General features: G+C 33.2%; 2 protein-coding genes across 13 annotated transcripts; one reads left to right on the top strand and one right to left on the bottom strand.

Annotated features, from left to right (window-relative positions):
• Positions 1 to 2,902: 2,902 nt before the first annotated feature.
• Positions 2,903 to 20,303, top strand: LOC133792747 (UDP-glycosyltransferase 87A1-like). The gene is made up of 3 exons (XM_062230668.1): positions 2,903 to 3,041; positions 18,648 to 19,178; positions 19,263 to 20,303. Exons 2-3 carry the CDS (start codon positions 18,665 to 18,667, stop codon positions 20,159 to 20,161), a joined length of 1,413 nt encoding a protein of 470 aa, XP_062086652.1. The 5' UTR covers positions 2,903 to 3,041; positions 18,648 to 18,664; the 3' UTR covers positions 20,162 to 20,303.
• LOC133792748 (uncharacterized) lies at positions 2,946 to 16,439 on the bottom strand. 12 transcript variants are annotated; one of them, XR_009874267.1, is made up of 9 exons: positions 15,986 to 16,439; positions 14,773 to 14,883; positions 14,125 to 14,197; positions 11,471 to 12,004; positions 6,277 to 6,360; positions 5,951 to 6,174; positions 5,547 to 5,867; positions 5,387 to 5,474; positions 2,946 to 5,290 (listed from the first exon to the last, which is right to left on the bottom strand). XR_009874267.1 is itself a non-coding variant. In XM_062230675.1 (9 exons), the coding sequence occupies exons 2-7, from the start codon at positions 14,823 to 14,825 to the stop codon at positions 5,673 to 5,675; spliced, it is 1,155 nt and encodes a 384-aa protein (XP_062086659.1). In that variant the 5' UTR covers positions 14,826 to 14,883; positions 15,986 to 16,439; the 3' UTR covers positions 2,946 to 5,290; positions 5,387 to 5,474; positions 5,547 to 5,672. The 12 variants fall into 12 exon arrangements, 8 of the variants coding, with proteins under 8 accessions (XP_062086659.1, XP_062086655.1, XP_062086653.1 ...); XM_062230675.1 differs by having other exon boundaries at positions 14,125 to 14,189; XM_062230671.1 differs by having other exon boundaries at positions 11,471 to 13,615; positions 14,125 to 14,189.
• Positions 20,304 to 21,851: the final 1,548 nt, after the last annotated feature.

The raw sequence follows: 21,851 nt of genomic DNA on the forward strand, positions 1-21,851 counted from the left end.
CAAGGATAAACTCAAGAGTGAGTTTGAAATGAAAGACCTTGGACCCGTGAAGAAGATTTTAGGCATTGAAGTACTTAGAAACAAAAAGGAAGGAAAGTTGGTTCTCACTCAAAGAAGCTACATCGAAAAAGTGATGAAGAAATTCAGTTTGGAAAATTCTAAAGCTACTGCAATACCATTGGCTGGACACTTCAAGTTGTCAAATGAGCAATGTCCTAAAACTGAGTTTGAAAGAAGGGAAATGGAAAAAGTTCCTTATGCAGTGGCTATAGGATGTTTGATGTACATTATGGTAAGCACAAGACCTGATATTGCACATTCTTTAAGTGTTTTGAGCAGGTATATGTCCAACCCAGGTCCGGAGCATTGGAATGCTTTAAAATGGCTTATGAGGTACTTGAAGGGAACATCTAAGTATGGCCTAATATATCAAAGAGATCCAGGAAAAGTTGTTCTGAATGGTTATGTAGATGCTGATTATGCATCTAATAAGGACAACAGGAGGTCTACAACAGCTTATGTATTTGTCCTGAACAAAAGTTGTATAAGCTGGAAGTCACAACAACAACAAGTGGTAGCTTTGTCTACAACTGAGTCAGAGTTTATGGCTACTACAGAGGCGTTTAAAGAAGCAATCTGGATTCAAGGTATTCTCCAAGAGTTAAAACTTTTGAAAGGAAAAGGAACAATCTACTCGGACAGCCAGTCATCAATTCATTTATGCAAAAATCCAGTTTACCATGAGAAGAGTAAACACATTGATATTCAGCTTTATTGGATAAGAGAGAAGATTGAAGAAAGGGTACTTGAGTTGGAGAAAGTTCACACAAGTGAGAATCCAGCAGATATGGGAACTAAGGTTCTTACTTTCAGTAAGTTGAAACATTGTCTCAACTTACTGAACATTGGAAGTTGCTGAAATATGAGGAGTATATCATCATCTTCTGAGATCAATCTTGGAGAGGGTCTGTTTAATCTTTAGAGGATGAAGGTGGAATTTGTGGGTTAATCCTCCTAAAGTTTAACTGCACCAAACTAACCTTGGCTGGAACTAGAGTCAAGATTTACTTTCTTGTAAAAGCTATGTTTATAAATAGCTTATTTTTTTTTCTGTTTTGAAAAAAAAAAGGAAAAACAGTATACGGAAGAGAGAGTTTGGAGAGAGAGAATTACAATAAGAAAAGAGTGAATCCTAGAGTGAGAAGCAGTGAAACAGAGAGATAGTGAGAAGTTCTTTGAGACTAAGAACTTGGGTTCTCTGCAGGAAGAACTGAGATTGTTCTTGAGGGGTTGCTGTGTTTTTCCTAGGCTCTTTTCTACCATTGTAAAGTGTACAAACTCAAGATTGATATAGTGGATTGGAGATGATGATGCTCAGCTGGATGTACGGCCTAAGATCGAATTGATCTTAGGACCAGAACCAGGATAAATTCTCTTGCCTCATTTCTTTTTATTTTTCTTTGATTATTGTTGGTTTCTTACTAATCTGTTTGCTGATTTACGTCATCGTCAGTTTGATCTGGGCGTGTGCCAGATGAGTCTGTGGTCGAATAATTCCTAAAAATCAGAGCAAATTCCTACATAGTTATATTCAGCAACATTTCTCTAGTATTCTTTTTAGGATGTTCTATATGATAAATCCAAAATTGAATCTGAAAGAGCGAAAGCAAGAGGTAACAAAATCGATCCCAAAATACCCATAAATTAAAGTATAGAAAGAGATAATATAAAAGTGACAGACTTTGTATATGTAGATTTTTCTACCTTAACTTTCTTAGATTTTTTTTTTTTCAGGAGAATTTTTTAGAACTTAAATAATTAGTATATTATTTAATTGGATTTTTTTTTTGGGAAAAAAAAAAGCAAAATCAAGCATCATCAAATATAGGGATATTTGCGGCATAAGTACTCAATGTTTGGGTTTTGTACGCGGCATAGACCCAATATTTATTTTTAATAGCAATAGTACCCAAAGTTAGTAAAAGTGTAATTGCGTCAGCTTCCTCTGTTAGGTCTCCGTTTCGTGATGACTGGGTTAACACGTGTCACTCCGTAATTGGTCTAGCTCAATAATTTTTTAAAAATAATTATGATTTGGAGCAATAAAAACATGACACGTGTCTGCTTAATCAACTCATTAACAGACCTAACGAAGGAGACTGATGGAATTACACTTTTACTGACTTTGGGTACTATTGCTACTAAAAATAAACATTGAGTCTATACCGCATACAAAACTCAAACATTAAGTACTTATGCCGCAATCATCCCTCAAATATAATTTTGCTATGGGGAATATTGTACAAGATAATGTGGGATGGGGTACACATGTGAACAAGAAAGTTAAAGAAGAAAAGGAGAAAATATTGCTTTTTTATATATATATCAAACCAAAAAAAGAAGTTACGTGGCAAAATCTTTAGCACGTGTCGGGATAAATTTTAAGCGTGCTATATAGTCCATCCATTCGAGTCAGTATCATAATATCACTCCTAATCCTACCTTCCAAAAAGCTCTCTTCTCCACCCGCGCCGCACCAACCATTACCATTGGTACCATCCAAGTTCAGCCAACCATCGATTGCCACGTGGTGGCGATGCCCTATCCGGGCAGAGGCCATATCAACCCTTTGATGAACATCTGCAATGAGCTAGTCTCACGGGATGCCCGTATAGTCGTCACATTCGTAGTCACCGAAGAGTGGTTTGGTTTGATCGGGTCGGATCCGAAACTCGACAGAGTCCGATTCCGCACAGTGCCGAACGTCATACCATCTGAGCAGGGTCGAGCAAAGAACTTCTCAGGCTTCGTTCAAGCCGTCTCGACCAACCTGGAAGCTCCCTTTGAGGAGCTCCTGGATCGGCTTGAGACTCCAGTTAGCGTCATCATAGCCGACACCTACTTGATTTGGATGACCGGTGTTGGGAACCGGAGGAACATTCCAGTGGCTTCGCTTTGGCCCATGTCGGCGTCGGTGTTTTCGGTGCTCCGTCATTTTGAGCTTGTCGAGCAAAACGGTCACTTCCCAATCGATCTATCAGGTATGCGTGCGTATATTAATTCTACCATAATGACCTTTTTTTTTTACTCTTTTTATTTCATACCAAAATAATTAAGTTACAACAAATTTAAAACATTGCTACCATTCCTAAAAAAAAAAAAACATTTCTACCAAAAAAGACAAAACCATACCTGACATAATTTTCAGGTAACAATATATTTGAATCATGGTGCTAATTAAGCATCTTTTAAGACAATGTTGAAATGTATTAATGAGCGTGCATTATTATTATTATTATTATTATTATTAAATTAAATCACAACTAAAATACTTAATATTTTAAAAAAAATTGTTTTATTGTTTTTCAAGTACTTAAATACTTAAAATTTTATAGTAAATACACATAATTTCAAAAAAATTGGCAGTACATATTGTTAAGTTTTGTATTAATTGTTGATGTGGCGGTAACTAAATAAGAAATTGACGATTAAAATACTTAAGTTATATTAACATCTAAATATTTAAATACTTAAATTTTTGAAAAAGTTTATTTTTTATTTAAAAATTATTTAGACATTAACAAAGTATAAATAAAATTTAATTTAAAATATGAAAAAAATAATTAAAATAATATAAATAAAAAACTCAATAGACAGTTTATTAAAATTTAAAACAAAATTAATTAAAATAATATAAATAAAAACTTATATAAATTACTACAACAGTGATGGTTATGGTGTTATTTATTTTTTCATAAAATTGATTCAGAATAGAAAAAAATTTAGTGGGTCGGTAGAGTATCACGGTTTGTACTATACTTCGATCTTTTGTCTGCCATGCATGCGTGGTCCTCATTGGATAAAAGTAGTAATTGTTTTCTCTTTTTTAATATGTCAAACTGAAAAGGAGGGCTATAAATAAAAATTAAAAAAAAAATAATAATAAAGAAGATACTCACTTTGAAAAAAGGAAGGGGCTAATTAATAATGAGCAACAAGGAAACGGCTCTTTAGTCAACTTTTTTTGAGTGAGTGACAATAATTGATCCAACCAAAAGAAACTTGGGCAAGTATGTGCAAAGAAAAAAACTAAAATTACAGAAGAATTCTAAATAAAGTGATAAACAATAAAAGGGAAAGACAAAAAATTGAAGTAGATTACATCACTCTCAAACTCATAAGCCAAGGTTCCAAGATAATATCTTCCTCACACACTACAAAAAATTAGGATTTTTGTGGCGATCAATTCCATTACAAATACCTCAATAATTCGCCACAAAAAATTATTGTAAATACTATTATTTGCGGCAAAAAAATGTCTACCTCAAATAACCTCATTATTTACGGTGAAAATACCGCTGCAAATAATTCTAGATTTTGTTGTAATTGATTTTTATTTGCGGTGAAAATTTAAAATATTTCGCCACAAATAATCTTATTATTCGCTGCAAATAATGGTTGATGTGTCTTATATGACTCTTATTTGCGGCGAACAATTCGCCACAAATACAATATATTTTCGCCACAAATATTATAAGAGAAATAAAAAAAATTGAAAAAAATCAAATTTAATATATAATAAAATTTATAATTAGAATTGTAGTCTCCATTAATTGATAAGAAAAAAGACCATACAATCTAATATTAATAATTGTCTTAATAATATTAAAACAAATAAACATTATTATTTACATAACTATATAATCTATCCTAAGTTGATTGCATCATCATCGTCACTGTCATCTGGAAACTGAATGATCAAGGGCGGTGGAGATCGTGGCAGAGGTGCTGACGAAGACACGTCATTTCTAAATGTAGATTGAGACGGGACTGGCGGGGGAACATGTGTAGGCGCATCATCTCCGAACATATATGGAGGCAGTAATGGAGCATGTGAAGGTGTAGCTGCATACATCTCTCACCATTGAGTTACTTCATATCTGATCTCATTGTTTTGAGGTGGTAGGCGGGATTCAGGAGGAAGGCCCTGAGACAGGAACTCAATATCTACTTTGTAGTGTCTCAGCAAGTTAGTCATCGTCTGTCCCATCATGCTATTATTATCATTGGATTGAACAGGTTGGGTGTATGACAATGACTATGCCCGAGCTTGAGATTAACTGTTGGAGGCTTTTTTCCCCTTTAATGTGCGACCAACTCCTCGTTCATGCCTAGTACGTTCACCCAACACTTTTCTCATGATCATCCTTTCATCAACCGTGCTTCCTTCATCAGAAATAGAAGACATGACTTGTTGGCTCTGCGCTTCAAAATCTTTGTACATCATTTCCTATTTTTTACAGAAAAATATCAGTAATACATCCAAACTATAGTGATTTTAAGGTCAAACAATAAGATAATTCTTACATAGTCTGTTCTCACTTACTCATTGACGAATTCTTCTTTATCTTTGCGGGTGTGGAATTGCTTCAAACTTTCAATGTAACCCAGTACATTCCCAGATTCCGGATTCACTTGACAAAAAAATAACTTATTAGATAAATAATTTATTAATAAAGAAAATTAATAATTTTTTTGTTACTTACTCTATCGTGACGGGCTGCCACGAACGACTTCAATCCTTGGGTAGAAGGATACTTCATTATATCCTTATTGGCCTGATTCTTTTCGGCCTATTTAATTGATTTCTCATCCAACCATAAGTCAATGCATTATTTCCAATCTTCAGCATTAACACCACTGTGGGGGTTGTTGAGGGCCCTCTCAAAGTTCTTATCACCACCATAAACTTTCTTGAAGTGTGTCTTTCTACGCGTTTTCCTATCACGATATTTGACGATAACATTATCATCTATAGCCTCAATAATATGATCATAGTCTGGTCGCCTTGCTATATCAAAATAATGCTACATTTTGAAAATAAAAAATATTAGTAAAACGGCGTACCTCCAAAACATATATTATTTAGATATATATTTGAATTACTTACATTTACATTGGTATAAAGCAATTGTTTGTATTGATCAGGCACTGATTTCCAATTCAGAAAATATGGTGGTAATTTGCTAGTTACGGTATTTCTGACTAAACGTGTGAACCATGTTCCATGCTTACCCAATGACTTATAAGTGTCTGGGTCAAAAGTTATTAGAGGTGGTTTGCCAACTTTGCGCCTCACCTTTTCGAGTTCCTGGCCCATTCCTCCTCCATGCCCTTTACGCATTATTTATTTATAAAACAAAATTAAAACATTGATAAATAATAATAAATCGATCACTTAATTTTTTAAAATTAAAAAATACTAAATTTCATTACCTGACTCACAAGATGAAGGGATCCTAGTAGGATCAGGGAGAGGATCACAACCTGCATCTCCACCATGAGAGCGTGCGACGTCTACTGATATATTTATAACAAAAATATATTATTGAAATATGAAAAAAAATTAGTTAGTGTTAATGTGAGACACACATTGGCTTAATAAAAAGAGACATGTTATTATTTCTAAACATAACGTTTTGTTACATGTATGAAAACAAAATACTACTACATAAAGTAATCACTATCATCACTACTTGAAGCTACATTAATGGGATTTAAATTATCACTAATGTATTCAAAAAATTATTCCTCATCATTTGCTCCGCCTTCTTCACCATCATCATCCTCATCATCATCGTTAATAAAACCTTCATCGCCACTGTCATGGTCTTGTTGATTAGTAGTAGAAGGACGAGACACAACGTCAACATGTTGAGTTGGTTCGTTAGACTGTTGCACAATCAACACTCCCAAATCGATAGTTAGGATGAAATTTGATGATTTCTCATCATGGACAACATCAATATTAGTGATGACTTCATTAGCCTCCGAAATATCCCAAACATGTCTATGATTCACATCTTGAACCACCTTCCAACATCAACATTTCACCAGATCGTCAAGATAGAAAACTTGCTTCGCTTGGATAGCAAGTATATACTGGTCATCTTTATATCATTCACCAATGACATCTATACTAGTAATATTATTTTTAGTAATTTATTTGTTCCTGCTCAGACAGTATTGAACCATTTGCACCAAAATAATACTACTTTATATTCACCAGTATAAGATAGTTCCAATACTTCCTCAAGTTGGTCATAAAATGTCAAACATTTTTCTCCAGCAACAGATTATCCACTATTTTGTGTAATGTGATTCTAATCTCGATTATGTGTCACAATTCGAACCTCCTTCACAATACAAGCTTGGTAGGAATGGGCAAGAAAATCTGGCTCAGATGCTAAAGCTAGTAATTCATATGTGCAGTCAGGTGACCCGAGTTTGTGCAACTCAAACATCTATATATAGATTAAACTTAAATTAAGATTCTGGACAATAGAAAGATCTACAATGTTTGAGTAAATAATTTGGTAATTACAAATTACCTTCTTATGAAACCATGTACAAAACTCTTTCTTCTGTAACTCCCCATGATTAACAGATAGAGGACGTTGTCGGATCTCGATTAGGTGTTAACTTTTAATTAACATAGTGGACATATTAGAATTAATGATAACAGATCACCAAATTTAATTTTATTAAAGAACTTACTCCAAATAACATTGAATTTCAGAAGAATTGTTGAGAATGAACCACTCAGTTATGTTGCGGGTCTCCTGAACTAAACTCACTAGATATCTTTTACTGAGTTGATGACATTGAGGTTGAAACACTGAAAGTTGTCGTGGGACATAAACTATATCTTCATTCCGATCAAGACGATTAGATTTTGTTACAACACCTTTGAAATACATGGAGAAAATGTCAAAGCCTTATCTGCAACATATCCTTCTACTATAGACCATTCTGGACGAGCTTTATTCCTGACATAGTTTTTTAAGTTTTTCATGTACCTTTCGAAATTATACTTCCACCTAATAAATACAAGCCCTCCTAATATAGCTTCATCAGGCAGATGCAACACCAAATGGATCATTATATCAAAGAATGCTGGAGGAAAAATTAACTCCATCTTACATAAAATGATAATAAAATCTTGTTTTACTTTCTCCATGTCTTTTACGTTCAACGTCCTAGAACATAACTGTTTAAAGAAATTTCATAATTCCATGACTGTGCCTGATATGAATTTTGGTAGAAACTTTCGAACACCTACTGTAAGCAACCATTGCATTATCACATGATAGTCCTTGGACTTCAACCCAATAATATTTGTGTCATTATCAGTTACTTTTTTCTTCAGATTGAAACAAAAATCATCTGGCAATTTACTCCTTTTAGAAATTGACAAAATTGGCGCCTCTGTTCAACAATCAAAACGTACGGAGCATGCGGGTTCAATATGCTTTTGTTCTGATCTTTGTAGATCCACAACTCTTTCCTACATCCCATTTTCTTCAAATCATTTCTTGGATTAGTAGTGTCCTTAGACTTATCATACTCTAACAATGTTCCAAGGAGACTGTCACATACATTTTTCTCAATATGCATCACATCCAGGTTGTGTTTCAACTGGTTTTAACTCCAATATTCAAGTTCATAGAATATTCTTTTTTTCCTTCAATTATTTTCATATGCACCTCGTTCGCACTTCACACCCCCAAAACTGTCATGTTTACCAAGAACTTTAGGTGGTAGAGCATTAACTTGCTCTAAAATTTGCTGGCAAGTAAACTGTCTTAGGCAATCTCTCTTCTCAACTTAGCTGTCAAATTCTTTGTTATTTTTATACTTATGATTATTTCCCAAAAACTGCCTATGACCAACACAAGATGTTTTACCAATCACTCGGATAGATGAAGCATCTTCATTACATGTTGGACAAGCTTTGTATCCCTGCCCACTCCATCGAGACAAACTACTGCGAGCAGGAAAATCATTAATCATCCACAAAAGTGTCGCTCTCATCTTAAACAATTCATTCTTTCTGTCTTCTCTTGTGTCAACTCTGTTAGTCCATAACTCCTTCAATTCGCCCACCAACAGTCTTAGAAATACATCTATGCCCTTACTAGGAAATACATGAAATACTCCTTCATGCACAATCATGGCAATAGATTATAATTGGTCAAAACGTCTGGCCACATACTGTACGATAGACTCTTGTTTCCAAATGGATTAAACCCATCGGTAGCCAAATATAAATGAACATTTCTAGCATCTATTGCAAACTCTGGATGTCTGACGTCGAAGTCTTTCCAAGCAGCCCCATCAATAGAATGATGCATCTCCCCATCTTCTTTCGATCTTACCGTATAATTTCATACCATGTCCTTTGTTGTATGACTTGAGCTATACATTTGTTTTAACCCGGGGGTTAATGGAAAGTAACGCATCACTTTATGCAGAACTTTTTTCCCTTCCGTCCTTTCATTTTTCCACCTATTATTCTCGCATATTGGACATGAATCTTTAGTTGCATGCTCATTGTAAAATAAGCAACAATCATATTTACACACATGAATTGATTGATATTCCAACCCTAACTTAGTTTCTTTTGGCATCATAGTGTATTGGAGGAATTTTATTATCTTTCGAAAATGCAAACTTTAGTAACTTCAACAATTCATCGAATGAATTGTTTTGCCACTTCCCCTTAACTTTCAAGTGCATGAACTTTGCCAAAAAGTTAAGGGATGATATCCAATTACAACTCGGGTACAACTCAGTTTCAATTTCTATGAACAACTCATCGTAATATTGACCCATTCGACTGCCTTTTGCCTTATCTGCTTCCTCTGTATTTGCCGGTAAGATGAAATCGCCAATGACGTCGATCATCTCATCTGCATCTTCATTATCATCGACAACAACTTTGTCCACCTCTCCATGGAAAATCCACTATTGATAAATTTCTTGAAAACCCCATCGAAAGATATGTCCTTCTACAATATCCGGGCAATGGAACCTCAAGTTTAGGCATTTCAGACATGGACATTTAATATTTTCGTCACAGTCTTTGTGTTGCATTGCCAAATTCATAAAGACATGTAGACCATTCCAATACCCATCATTATTACGATTTCTCAAAAACGTCCAACTCTTATTGATCAGCATCTACGATACACGAATAAATCACAATTAAGTATCATTAAACTACGTGTGTGTGTGTGTGTGTGCTCCCTATAATCCACATTTTAACTCCATTTCTATAAGGATAAGAACCTATCCCATTCAAATTTATTGTGTACATATAGTGTGATCTATACTCTTAATATTCTTTCATATCGGTACAAATTTCGGTAGCACCTCCCCATAGTTCTCATAAGTGGGCAAACTAAATTTAAATCTACTTACTTACAAGAACTAATAAGGAGACACATACCCAAACATCCATGTGGATAAAAAGTCCCGGATAATTCAAAGAGGTATATTTAAGAGTCCTTACTGACTCAGCCTCTCCGAACGAGTCTAAGGTATTTAGTAATTACAAATAATTAAAAAAAATTATCACTATGTGATAGTAGTCGTTCTACTCTATCTTTAGTAATAAAATCTTACTACCAAAAGAAAAGCAAGACAAATAAAAAATGATCTTATGATGTCTTATGATTTGTTAAGTTTTATGACATTTCCTTATATCATATATATTTATAATGTTTAAGTTCAAAATCATTACATATAATTAATTTAATATTTAAATTTATTATTTCTCAACTTCATTCTATATAATTTAACTTTATTATCTATTTTAGGTATTAATGTTTAATTTGAATTAATTATTAAATTAATTAAGCCTTACATTAATTTTATAATGATTGATATTAATTTATAAACGAAAAATTTTATTTCATTTTTTAAATTAATTATAGATAAAATTGTTAATTATTTTTTTAGTTTTTTACTTATTATTGTTTTTACTTCTACAATTACAAAAATCTAATTTTATTATTTATTTTATTTGTTAATATTTTATTTTATTTGTTAATTATTTATAATTAAAATTTATTAAATATTAATATTTTTAGTTTTTTAATTATTTTTATTTTAAAATTATTTCTTTAAATGTTCAAATTTAATTTATTATAATATTTTAATTCTTATAAATTATTTAATTAAGTTAGTTTTACACTAATTTAAACTTTTATTTTATAATAATTATTTGGTAATTTTATTACTAAAAAGTTTAATTTATTCTATAATTTAATTAATTAAAAATTTACCGAAATTTCAGCAACATAACATCTATATTTCTAACTATCCCCAAAATTTACACCCGACAAAAAACACTTAAATCCATTCCCAGAACATACAGCACATTCAATACAATAAATTAGTAAAATAATTCAAATCAACATTATAATTTTATTAATATATTGCTAACATCAAACTTTTGTCCTAAAAATAAAAACTTATAAATTGAATTACCATAAAACTTTCAATATCAATTTTAACTTAATATAAAAATCATTAATCCAAACAACATATCATTTTTATAACTACTAACTTAATGATTTTTTATACATATTATTAACTTAACAAATATATATATGCATATATATACCTCGGCTAAGATGTATAAGCGGCGGCGAGGTGGTGGTGGCAATTTCTCTAGAGTTGCAGCATTGCTCCGGCATCGTCGCAATTGTGGTGGCGACAACGAAATAAAATGGGATACAAAAAATATATAAAAAAATTGAGGAAGTGAATATACCTAAGTTAATAGTCGTTGTCGTCATCGTCGTGGTGGAGGAGCACAAGGTCGTGGTTGGAAGTGACAGTGAGATTTTTTTTTTTGGATTTTTAAGAAAATGCATTTTAAAGAATTTTTTAGGGATACACAGAGAAAATGACGTTCCATGGGGTCGAGGTGGGGTTGGGGTGGGGTCGGCTGGGGTCGAGTGGGATTGGAGGTGCCGCGGTTGGGGGATGGGAGGTTGGAGTTGCAGAGAATCGAATAGGAGAGAGAGAGAGAGAGAGAGAGAGAGAGAGAGAGAGAGAGAGAGAGAGAGAGACAGAAAAGAGGAAGAAGAAGGGGGTCTGGAAAATATATCGAGGAAGTTATTTGCGGCGAAAATTTTCGCCACATATACCCTACCTGTTTGCCGCAAATAAATGACTTTAATCAGTAACCAGGAAAACACTGCCGTTCCACTAAAACCCTTAAAAATATCTTCATTTGCGGCGAAAAGTTTCGCCGCTAATATTAAGCTAAATAATGCCCGCAAACTTTTCCCACCAAACTTTTTGCCCATGTTTTTCGTGACTTTTCAACTTTTTTACAGCATATTATTCGCCGCAAATAAGTATGCAGTTACCCCCTGAAATAATGCACACACGAGTATTTCGCGCCTTTTCTTTCCATTATTTGCGGTGATTTATTCACTGCAAAAAAAATTTCAAATCCATGGCATTTATTATAACAGTTATTTGTGGTAAATTTATAACGCTGCAAATACTTTCGCTGCAAAAGCTGTTTTTTCTTGTAGTCACAAAGCACACACTCCTTGTAAAGGGACCACTTACTATTTTCTTGGAACTCGCCTAAGTTCAATGCTATCAAGAAAGCAGTTAACACAAGAAAGTAGTTAACCAATTTATACGAACAGTTTGGGCAACCTGGCAGGTGGCCTTAGGCGCAAGTAAACTAACTTGCGAAGAGCAAGCTTCTAGAATATCACAGTCTCTATCCTTATAGGTTAACTATATATCTATACATGCTACATTAAAAATAAAATATTAGTTATTTATACTAATATTTTAGTATATGATATATTTAATATTATGTAAATATAATAAAATTATATATAATTAGTATATAAAACTAAAATGAATAAAGTAATTATTATATATATTGAACATGATAGAGAGTGAATTATGCTAATATTATAGCTTTCACCATACTGAAAATATCACTACAAGAAAAATAGGCTACGACTTCGGTTTTTAAGGTGGAACTACTTCGGTTTTCGCATAAATTCGCAATCGAAGTAGTTCGGGGTGAAGTAAAAGGTGGTGAAAAACCGAAGTGGAAAATGAACTTTCTACTTCAGTTTTTATATATAAACCGAAGTAGAAAGTATGGTTTTTACTTCGGTTTTTATGTATAAACCGAAGTAGAAAGTAGGGTTTCTACATCGGTTTATACATAAAAAGCGAAATAGAAATGTTTGAACAATTAAGTGTGTGACCTATATAAACCTTTCTACTTCTCTTTTTATGTATAAACTGAAGTAGATTCCCTACTTTCTATTTTAGTTTATACATAAAAACTGAAGTAGAAAGTCTCCTTCTTTTTTTAATCAAATTTAATAAAATTGGATATTAATTCTTGTTTTTTTTTATTGGCCTAATTTTAAATTTATATATATTTTCAATTGGAATTAATTCTATTTTTTTATAATGAAATTAAGTTAACTTCCATTCATTAGAAATGTCATCCATAAGGATGGACACAAGTTAAAAAGAGACATGAAAACAAAAAACTCTATCATTTATACAATGTTATAAGTATTTAGGTACAATAGACATTTATACATTGATATAAGTACTTAAGTAAGATAGCCTAAGCATTAATACATTGACATAAAACTAAACTTAGAACTAAACGAACTTATAAACAAAATAGGCTTACTACTAACTTTGGCAAGATATCATCCCAACCCTTAGCGACGATTTGACTACTACTAACTTTGTTTTTTAGTTCATTCTACAAAACAAATCAATGATTGATTTAATTAGTAACTTATAACAACACTTACTTTACTTTACTTTAAAACACTACAATTTCTTCTACTCCCAGTTCTTTTTCTAAGACATCCAACATAATAGAAGTTTAATTATTAAATTTTCGAAGTCTAAAAAATTTTCGGCAACATAACAATTGCTTTTAACATATCCCAAAATTTCAAAACCTGTAAATAACACATAGAATATCCCAACATGATGTGCAAATCTAAAAATGAAAACAATTCATAAAATCCAAAAAAAAAATGGCATAGTTTCCTTTGTTTTTATAGCATATCCCAATTTCATAATTACCTATAAATTCAATACAAACATACACAAAAATTAACACACATAATTCTATCATTATATCACCGTCAACACGCAAAATTCCCATAACCTACTTTACTAAATTCAATATATGCATGATTTAACTATAATTTTATAAATAAATGTTGCGATAGTAATAAATAAAATTTAAAGATTACCCACCTCCAATATTACTCTTGAAGTCACCCGAAATCAACACCAAATTGGCCACTAAATCAACAACCCTACTAAAAAGCTTAAACAAAAATAAATAAAAATTAGTTACGTAATTAATCAAACTAATTACATAATCATCAAACAACATATCAAGCTAGCTAGTTATAGAAAATAAGATCAAACGTCACTAATAATCCAAACATTCTAAGTTCTAACATTTGCAACAACACTACATATTGAAGCTATATTTAAATATTGAAATAACAAGTCATATGCTTTCAAATTAAACACCTCTTTCTTAAAACAATCATATCCCTCAACACCAAGCTCACCACTAAATCAACAAGACTATTAAAAAGATTAAAAAAAAATAGTTACATAATTATGAAATAGCATGTCAAACTAGTTAAAGAAAGCAAAAATAAGTCACTAATAATCTAAGCATTTTATGTTCTTTAAGTTCTAACATTAGCAACAACACTACCTAATTAAAATCAAAATAATATAAAAAAAAAATAATACAAACAACTCATTCAACACATTATATATAAAAAACTATAACAAAAAATATATTATATATAAAAACAAAAAGTCTGATAATAATATAAAAAATTAAAAACAAAATCATACAACCAAAGATTGAACGATCCATACCTATTTTGAAGCTCAAGAACATATATGAACCCTAAAAATCTAATCAAAATCATGTAGGAAACCTCATTTTCGAACTCCAAATAGACTCATTGCCAAAGCGTTTCTTTTTTCCTAAAAAATGAAAATAAATCAATTGTTAGCCATTACTTAAATTTTTTAGCAAGAAAACTAGTCAAGAATGGTGGGAAAACAAAAAAAATGTTAGAAAACCAAACCCTCATCAGTCGTACGACCAGAAACAACTTTTTTTGCTTCTGGGTTTCTTCTTCAGAGAGAGAAGAGGAAAATGATGTCGAAGTGAAATGGAATAAGGTTATAAAACTCTTTTACTTCGGTTTATATATAAAAAGCGAAGTGGAAAATCCATTTTTCACTTCGTTTTTTTATATATAAACTGAAGTAAAAGGGTTGCACAATAAGTAAGGGCCCTGTTTGGTACGTACACTTTTCTACTTCGGTTCTTTCATAAAAACTGATGTGGAAGCCCCGCTATGGTGTGCCAACCAAACACGACCCTTATCTCATTGCTCTTTTTACTTCATTTTTTTATAAAAAACGAAGTAGTAGCCTATTTTTTTCAAGCATCATTCCCATAAGCGAAGTAAAAACCTATTTAGAAGGTTTTACTTCGGTTTTTAATTATTGTTTGTGTAAAAAATGAAGTAGAAGCTTGTATTTCTAGTAGTGTATGTGGGGTAGTTATTCTTCGTTCTTGTCATTTTTTTCTGTTAGAATGCTTTTTTCCACCCTATTCAGATGGTAACAATAAATTGTATGGCATCCTTAGCTCTTAGTTGTGAAGGAAACAAATAAAAAAAATAATAATAATAACAAAAAGTCTGCTCAAACTAATCTAATTTACGTGGAACCTCAAGAATTGAACAAGTGAAATTTAAAAATCAACTTATAATATAAAAGATTGCCAAACTAATTTCAAATGACTGATTATATTGTTTATGGTATAAAAATTGTTTTCTTATGAAACCAACCCTACTTTTATTACTTAGCCTTCCTCGCCACTACTATCAATAAACTTAATCATTTATGCATTTAATAATAAAATTTTATTTTGACAAAAAAAAATTATTATAAAATCTTATCATTAATGGACTTTTGAAGGTTAAGTGAAAACAATTTTAAGAAATAATTTTAATTTTAATTATTTTTTTCTTTTGTATCAAAGTGCGTGGACATGAAATTGTGGATTACATACCCGGGATCCCTACGATTCGCGTTGAAGATCTTCCCACGATTTTCGATGGGGAAGGGCGAAAGGTCTTAAACATAGCCAAGGAAGCTACTTCTAGGGTTTCCAAGGCACAATTCTTGTTGTCCACCTCAGTCTACGAGCTTGAATCCCAAGTCTTTGACACTTTAAAGGCCAAGTTTCCCTTTCCAGTGTACCCTATTGGACCCAGCATACCTCACTTACAGCTTCAAACTCATTCTGATGGAGCTGACTATTTCAAATGGCTAGATTCTCAACCTCAAGAGTCTGTTTTATACATCTCACTTGGGAGTTTTCTTTCAGTTTCAACTGCCCAATTGGATGAAATCGTGGCTGGAATACATGACAGTGGCACAAGGTACTTGTGGGTGGCACGTGACAACGTCTCAAAGATCAAAGAAGGTACCTGTGGTGATGATATTGGGTTTGGGGTGCCATGGTGTGACCAATTAAGGGTGTTGTGCCATGCTTCTATTGGTGGATTTTGGACTCATTGTGGGTGGAATTCTACTTTGGAAGCCGTTTTCTCTGGAGCGCCTATGTTGACTTGCCCTATATTTTGGGATCAAATCCCAAATAGCAAGCAAATTGTTGATGATTGGAAAATTGGGTATAATGTAATAAAAAAAGCTGGGACAATGACTGCTAATCAGGGTTTGGTGACAAGAGATAAAATAGCAGAGCTTGTTAAGAAGTTTATGGATAAAGAGAGTAGTGATGGAAAAGTAATGAGTAAAAGAGTGAAGGCGCTTCAAGAGGCATGTCGTAAAGCAATATCCAAAGGTGGATCATCTGACTCAAACCTTGATGCTTTTATTAGGGACATTTTCCATGGACATGGACATGGACATAAGTAAGCTAAATTAATTAAGTTGTTTTAATCTTAATTAATAAGTGGAAGGTTTAATCTAGATTTGAACTATCTAATTATTCTTCATCAAGCAACTATTATGGAAATAAAAATATATGTTAAGGTTTATGAGGAGGGATAATTGCACTCTATTTTCCACCCCTTTAATCCAAATAGTCTTCTATATTTTTTTTGTTTATTTTATTAGAATGAATATTTCAGTAATATAATTGATTATAATGTAAAAATCATGAAATTATTCTTTTAGCAGAAGATATCATTTTTATTAGGCATGTAAATGGGACGCCCGCCCCGCTTCCGCCTCGCGCCGCGCCGATTAGTTTTTTGAGTAGGGCGGGTCGCCCCGCCCTGGCTTAATCGGGGCGGGTATGCTCTGCCCCATTTAACATTTTTTTTAAAAACATTAAATTATATTTTTAGAATTTTCCCTAAGCCTAAATATTATTTTTTATTATAATCTTTATATTTTACACTTAGTATCAACTACACCATCAAATATTATATTTTGTTTTTTTATTTTAAAATTTACAAAATAAATACAAGAATAAGGATGAATTATATAAAACATATTTTTCAATATTTATAATTCTTTCTAGTCTATATAGAATTAAAGATATTCTAAACCATATATAAAATGTCAATTTTACGTACTATGTATATAAGTAGCATAAGAGAATCGGGTTAGAGTATAGAAAAAAAATATTCGAGGCGAGGTGGCCCTGCCCCACTTAAATTCATAGCGGGGCGGGGCTGCCTCGCCCTGTTTGAATTCAAAGCAGGGCAGTGTCCTGCCTTGAATTTCGCCCCGTTTTTACCGGGGCAAAGATGCCCTGTTGGGTCGGGGCCCCGCCCTACCCGGCCTCACTGCCCCATTTTCCCATGCCTAAATTTTATTGGATTCCACAAAGTAGGGAATAAAATGTGACTAGCAGTCTTAGTTTATTGCCAACTTTCTTTGATTGTTTGATAATGCAAACAATAGAAGAGTCAAATTACCCTTTTGATTTCAAAATTGTAGAGGTTGATTAATATATGGTATATTTTTTTTTTTGAACAAATATATGGTATAAATTAAGAGTAGATATTCGATCTGATTCAATATTTTTGTACTAATTCAATCCAACCAAATTAAGTATTAAAATCCAATATAATTTAATTACTAATTGGATTTGTTTGATTTTTTAATTAAATTTCATGTTGGATCCTCATTTCTTTTTTTCGAAACTGAGTTGGAACTTGATTTTTAATATTAACTTAAAAATATATAAAAAAAATTACTTAAAAACTAAAAAATACTATTTATTAAGTTCAAACTATATAAAGTTATTGACTTGACAAGTTTAATTCAACTAAAAACTTGAAATAATATTAAAAGTAAGAGAGGTAAGGACAAATAACTAGCCAATAATAATATATTAAAAGAGATATATATTTTTTAAATATATTTAAAAAAATATATAAATAATTAAATATTTTTAATATATATTATATGTAATTGGATTTAATTAGTTTTTAATTATCGTAGAACACCACCAGATCCAAGATCCAATGCAATTCAATACAATTGTAATTGATTATGATTGGTTTGGATGTTTGAGGCACTACATATTTTGAGTGCATTATTCTTTAGAAAAAGAAAGTTATCATGTAATATGTCTCGACAAAAACTAAATAAAAAATATATATCAGTTTTATTCTCTGCAATACTCTTTAAATCAACCTAACTAATCTCTGCAAACATGATGTGTGAAACCAAATCTTAATACAAATTCCTAGGAAAGTAGTGCACGAAGATGACTTCCCTCGGCAACGAACCAAAACCGGCCACCATCTGCCACGTGGTGGCGATGCCCTTTCCTGGACGAGGCCACATCAACCCCATGATGAACCTCTGCAAGTTGCTAGCTTCCAAAAAACCAGACATCCTCATCACCTTCGCTGTCACCGAGGAGTGGCTCGGCTACATCGGCTCCGATGACAAGCCAGCTAATATCCGCTTCGCTTCCATACCCAACGTCGTCCCACCGGAGCGGCTAAAAGCCGCCGACTTCCCAGCCTTCTATGAAGCTGTCATGACTAACATGGAAGCTCCTTTTGACCAGTTCCTGGATCGCCTCCTCGAAACGACGCCGTTGACTGTAATCATAGCTGATATAGAAGTACTCTGGGGAATCAATGTTGGCAAACGAAGGAATATTCCAGTGGCCTTATCTTGGACCATGTCAGCCTCCTTTTTCAGAATGTTGCATTTTTTCAATATTTTCTCTGAAAATAACGATTTCAATATCCCCCTTGACTCTTTATCCAGTAAGTAAATCTTCATACGACAATGTAATTCAGCAAAATTTTGTTTTTTCTTGTTATACTGAATAGCTTTCTTTTGTGATATAGATTATAGTGATGACAAGAATTTGGAGGACATGCCAGGACTCTCATCTTGGGAAATAGAAGATCTTAAAATAGTACTCCGAGAAAATGACCAAAAGGTTCTGAAACTAGCCTTGGATTGTATAGCTCAGGTCTCAAAAGCTCAATTTCTTCTCTTCACCTCAGTTTATGAGCTTGAATCTCAATCAATAAACACTCTAAGATCAGAATTTTCTTTCCCTGTTTACCCACTAGGCCCAGCTATTCCATACTTAGACCTTCATGATCAACACAACAGCTCTTCAACCTCTCAAAACTGTATTCAATGGCTGGATTCACAGCCAAATGGGTCCGTTTTATACATCTCCTTGGGCAGTTTTCTTTCGGTTTCGAGTACCCAAATGGACGAAATCGCTGCTGGTTTAAGAACTAGTGGTGTTAGATTCTTGTGGGTTGCTCGATCTGAAGCTCTTCGTTTACAAGAGAGATCTGGCGAGTTGGGGTTGGTTTTGGCATGGTGTGACCAATTGAAGGTGTTGTGTCATTCTTCTATTGGGGGGTTTTGGACTCATTGTGGGTGGAACTCTACTTTGGAAGCTGTGTTTGGTGGTGTTCCTATGCTTACTTTTCCTCTGTTTTTAGACCAAGTTCCGAATAGTAGGCAGATTGTCGAGGAGTGGAAGGTTGGGTTGAGGGTGAAGAGAGAGGTGGGTAGTGATGAAAATTTGATAATGAAAAGAGATGAGATTGCTGAACTTGTGGGAAAGTTCATGGATTTTGAAAGTGATGTGGGGAAAGAGATTAGGAAAAGAGCTGGAGAACTTAGAGATTCGTGTCAACGAGCCATTGCTAAAGGTGGTTCCTCTGACAGTAACCTTGATGCTTTTATCAGTGATATATGTAATGTAACACGAGGCCAGTAGGCGATTAATCTTGATGAAAATATTTGTGGTGTCTGCGTTTGTATCACGTCTTATAATTTATGTTTATGTAATAATTCGAATAATGAATTTGCTTTGCCTATAAGTATGAATATGTCAAGACTAATCAAACTTGAAATAGCTCTTTAGATATTCTTTCTTGTCGGGCAACCTAATATGTGTAGCTGAGCTGTTATACAAATTTGGTGATCGGATGCAACGTGCAAGATATTTTAGGTAATATTTGACTTCTTGTATCAAACCATATATAATACAAGAAAGAGAAGGTATTAGCTATGCAATATCTTCCCACTTTTTCGTGAAGATCAGCTCCTCCTCAAGTGACTTCATTCATCTCTCACGCCTCTGATACTCTCTCATGTAGTCAGATGCAAGACTAGCAATAAAATCTGGCGTGCACTGGAGACTTTGTTATCTTCAAACAGCAAAGCTCGTCCAATGCAGGTCAAGACTCAACTCCAGTCAGCAAAGAAAGGATCTTAGAGGATGACCTTATCATGTATGTGCTTCAAGGTCTCCCTATTGAATATGATGCAACGATCTCCAGCATTCTTACTCAGCATGGTATTCTTTTTAGCTGAATTTTCCATCTTTTTTAGCTGAGCATGGTATTCTTTTTCGAAAACCTTGTCCGCATATTTGCCAACAAAACGGGTGTGTAGAGCATAAACACAGACATATAGTTGAGTCGGGTCTCACATTGCTTGCTCAAGCCTCAATACCACTTCAATCTTGGTGGAAAGCATTTCATACTTCTGTCTATTTGATAAATAGATTACCAACTCCATTTCTATAAGGTAAGTCTCCTTTTTCAAAAATGTTCAATGATGAACCTGACTATACCTTTCTTAAAAAAATTGGGTTTGCTTGCTATCCCCATCTTAGACCATACGAAACAAACTTCAGTTTCATTCCTCTATGTGTTTGTTCATTGGGTATTGTCATGAACACAAAGGTTATATGTAACGCCCCAATTTCTCGAAGCATCAATTGACTATTACCATAATTGAGTTTTGAAATAAAAAAAATACTCTTCTATTTATAGAAAATTCATTGTAGATACAAACCAAATGATTAAGGAGAATGAAACTCCGGAGTTTCATAGTTATCATCAATAAAGTAAAATAAACAAACTTTAAATCCAGTCAATAAAACTAAACATTATTCTAAAAAAAATACATAAATTCCCAATGTAGGAGCGATCCCTTATGGTCGTTAAATCCTTGACATGTACACCCTCCGCCAAAGCTCTCCAACTTATAGCGTAGTAACCACATCTTTGCCTTTACCTACAGCATAGAGTACCCATGAGGCAAAGCCTAGCAAGAAGAGTTGTGTAGGACACAGCCCCATAACCATAATTGGGAGTTCAAAACAATAACAATAAAGATAAATATAGCATAAATTATAAAATAACATAGCCCAAGCTGAGCTGGACAAGTACCGTATAATGTAAGCATGCAATTTCAACATATCATAAGCATGCAATTTTGTAACGTAGACATGCATTTTAAAACGTAAGCACGCATAAAACACATAAACCACAATTACATGTATGCTATTAAACATAATAATACACAGGCATATTCATACATTAGCATAAACATATCATATAAAACAATTGCTACCATAGAGTACGTCAAGCGCACACCCTGTGTGCAGGTGTCCATGC

The sequence above is a fragment of the Humulus lupulus genome, chromosome 7 (assembly GCF_963169125.1).
Source record: "Humulus lupulus chromosome 7, drHumLupu1.1, whole genome shotgun sequence".
Lineage (NCBI taxonomy): Eukaryota > Viridiplantae > Streptophyta > Magnoliopsida > Rosales > Cannabaceae > Humulus > Humulus lupulus.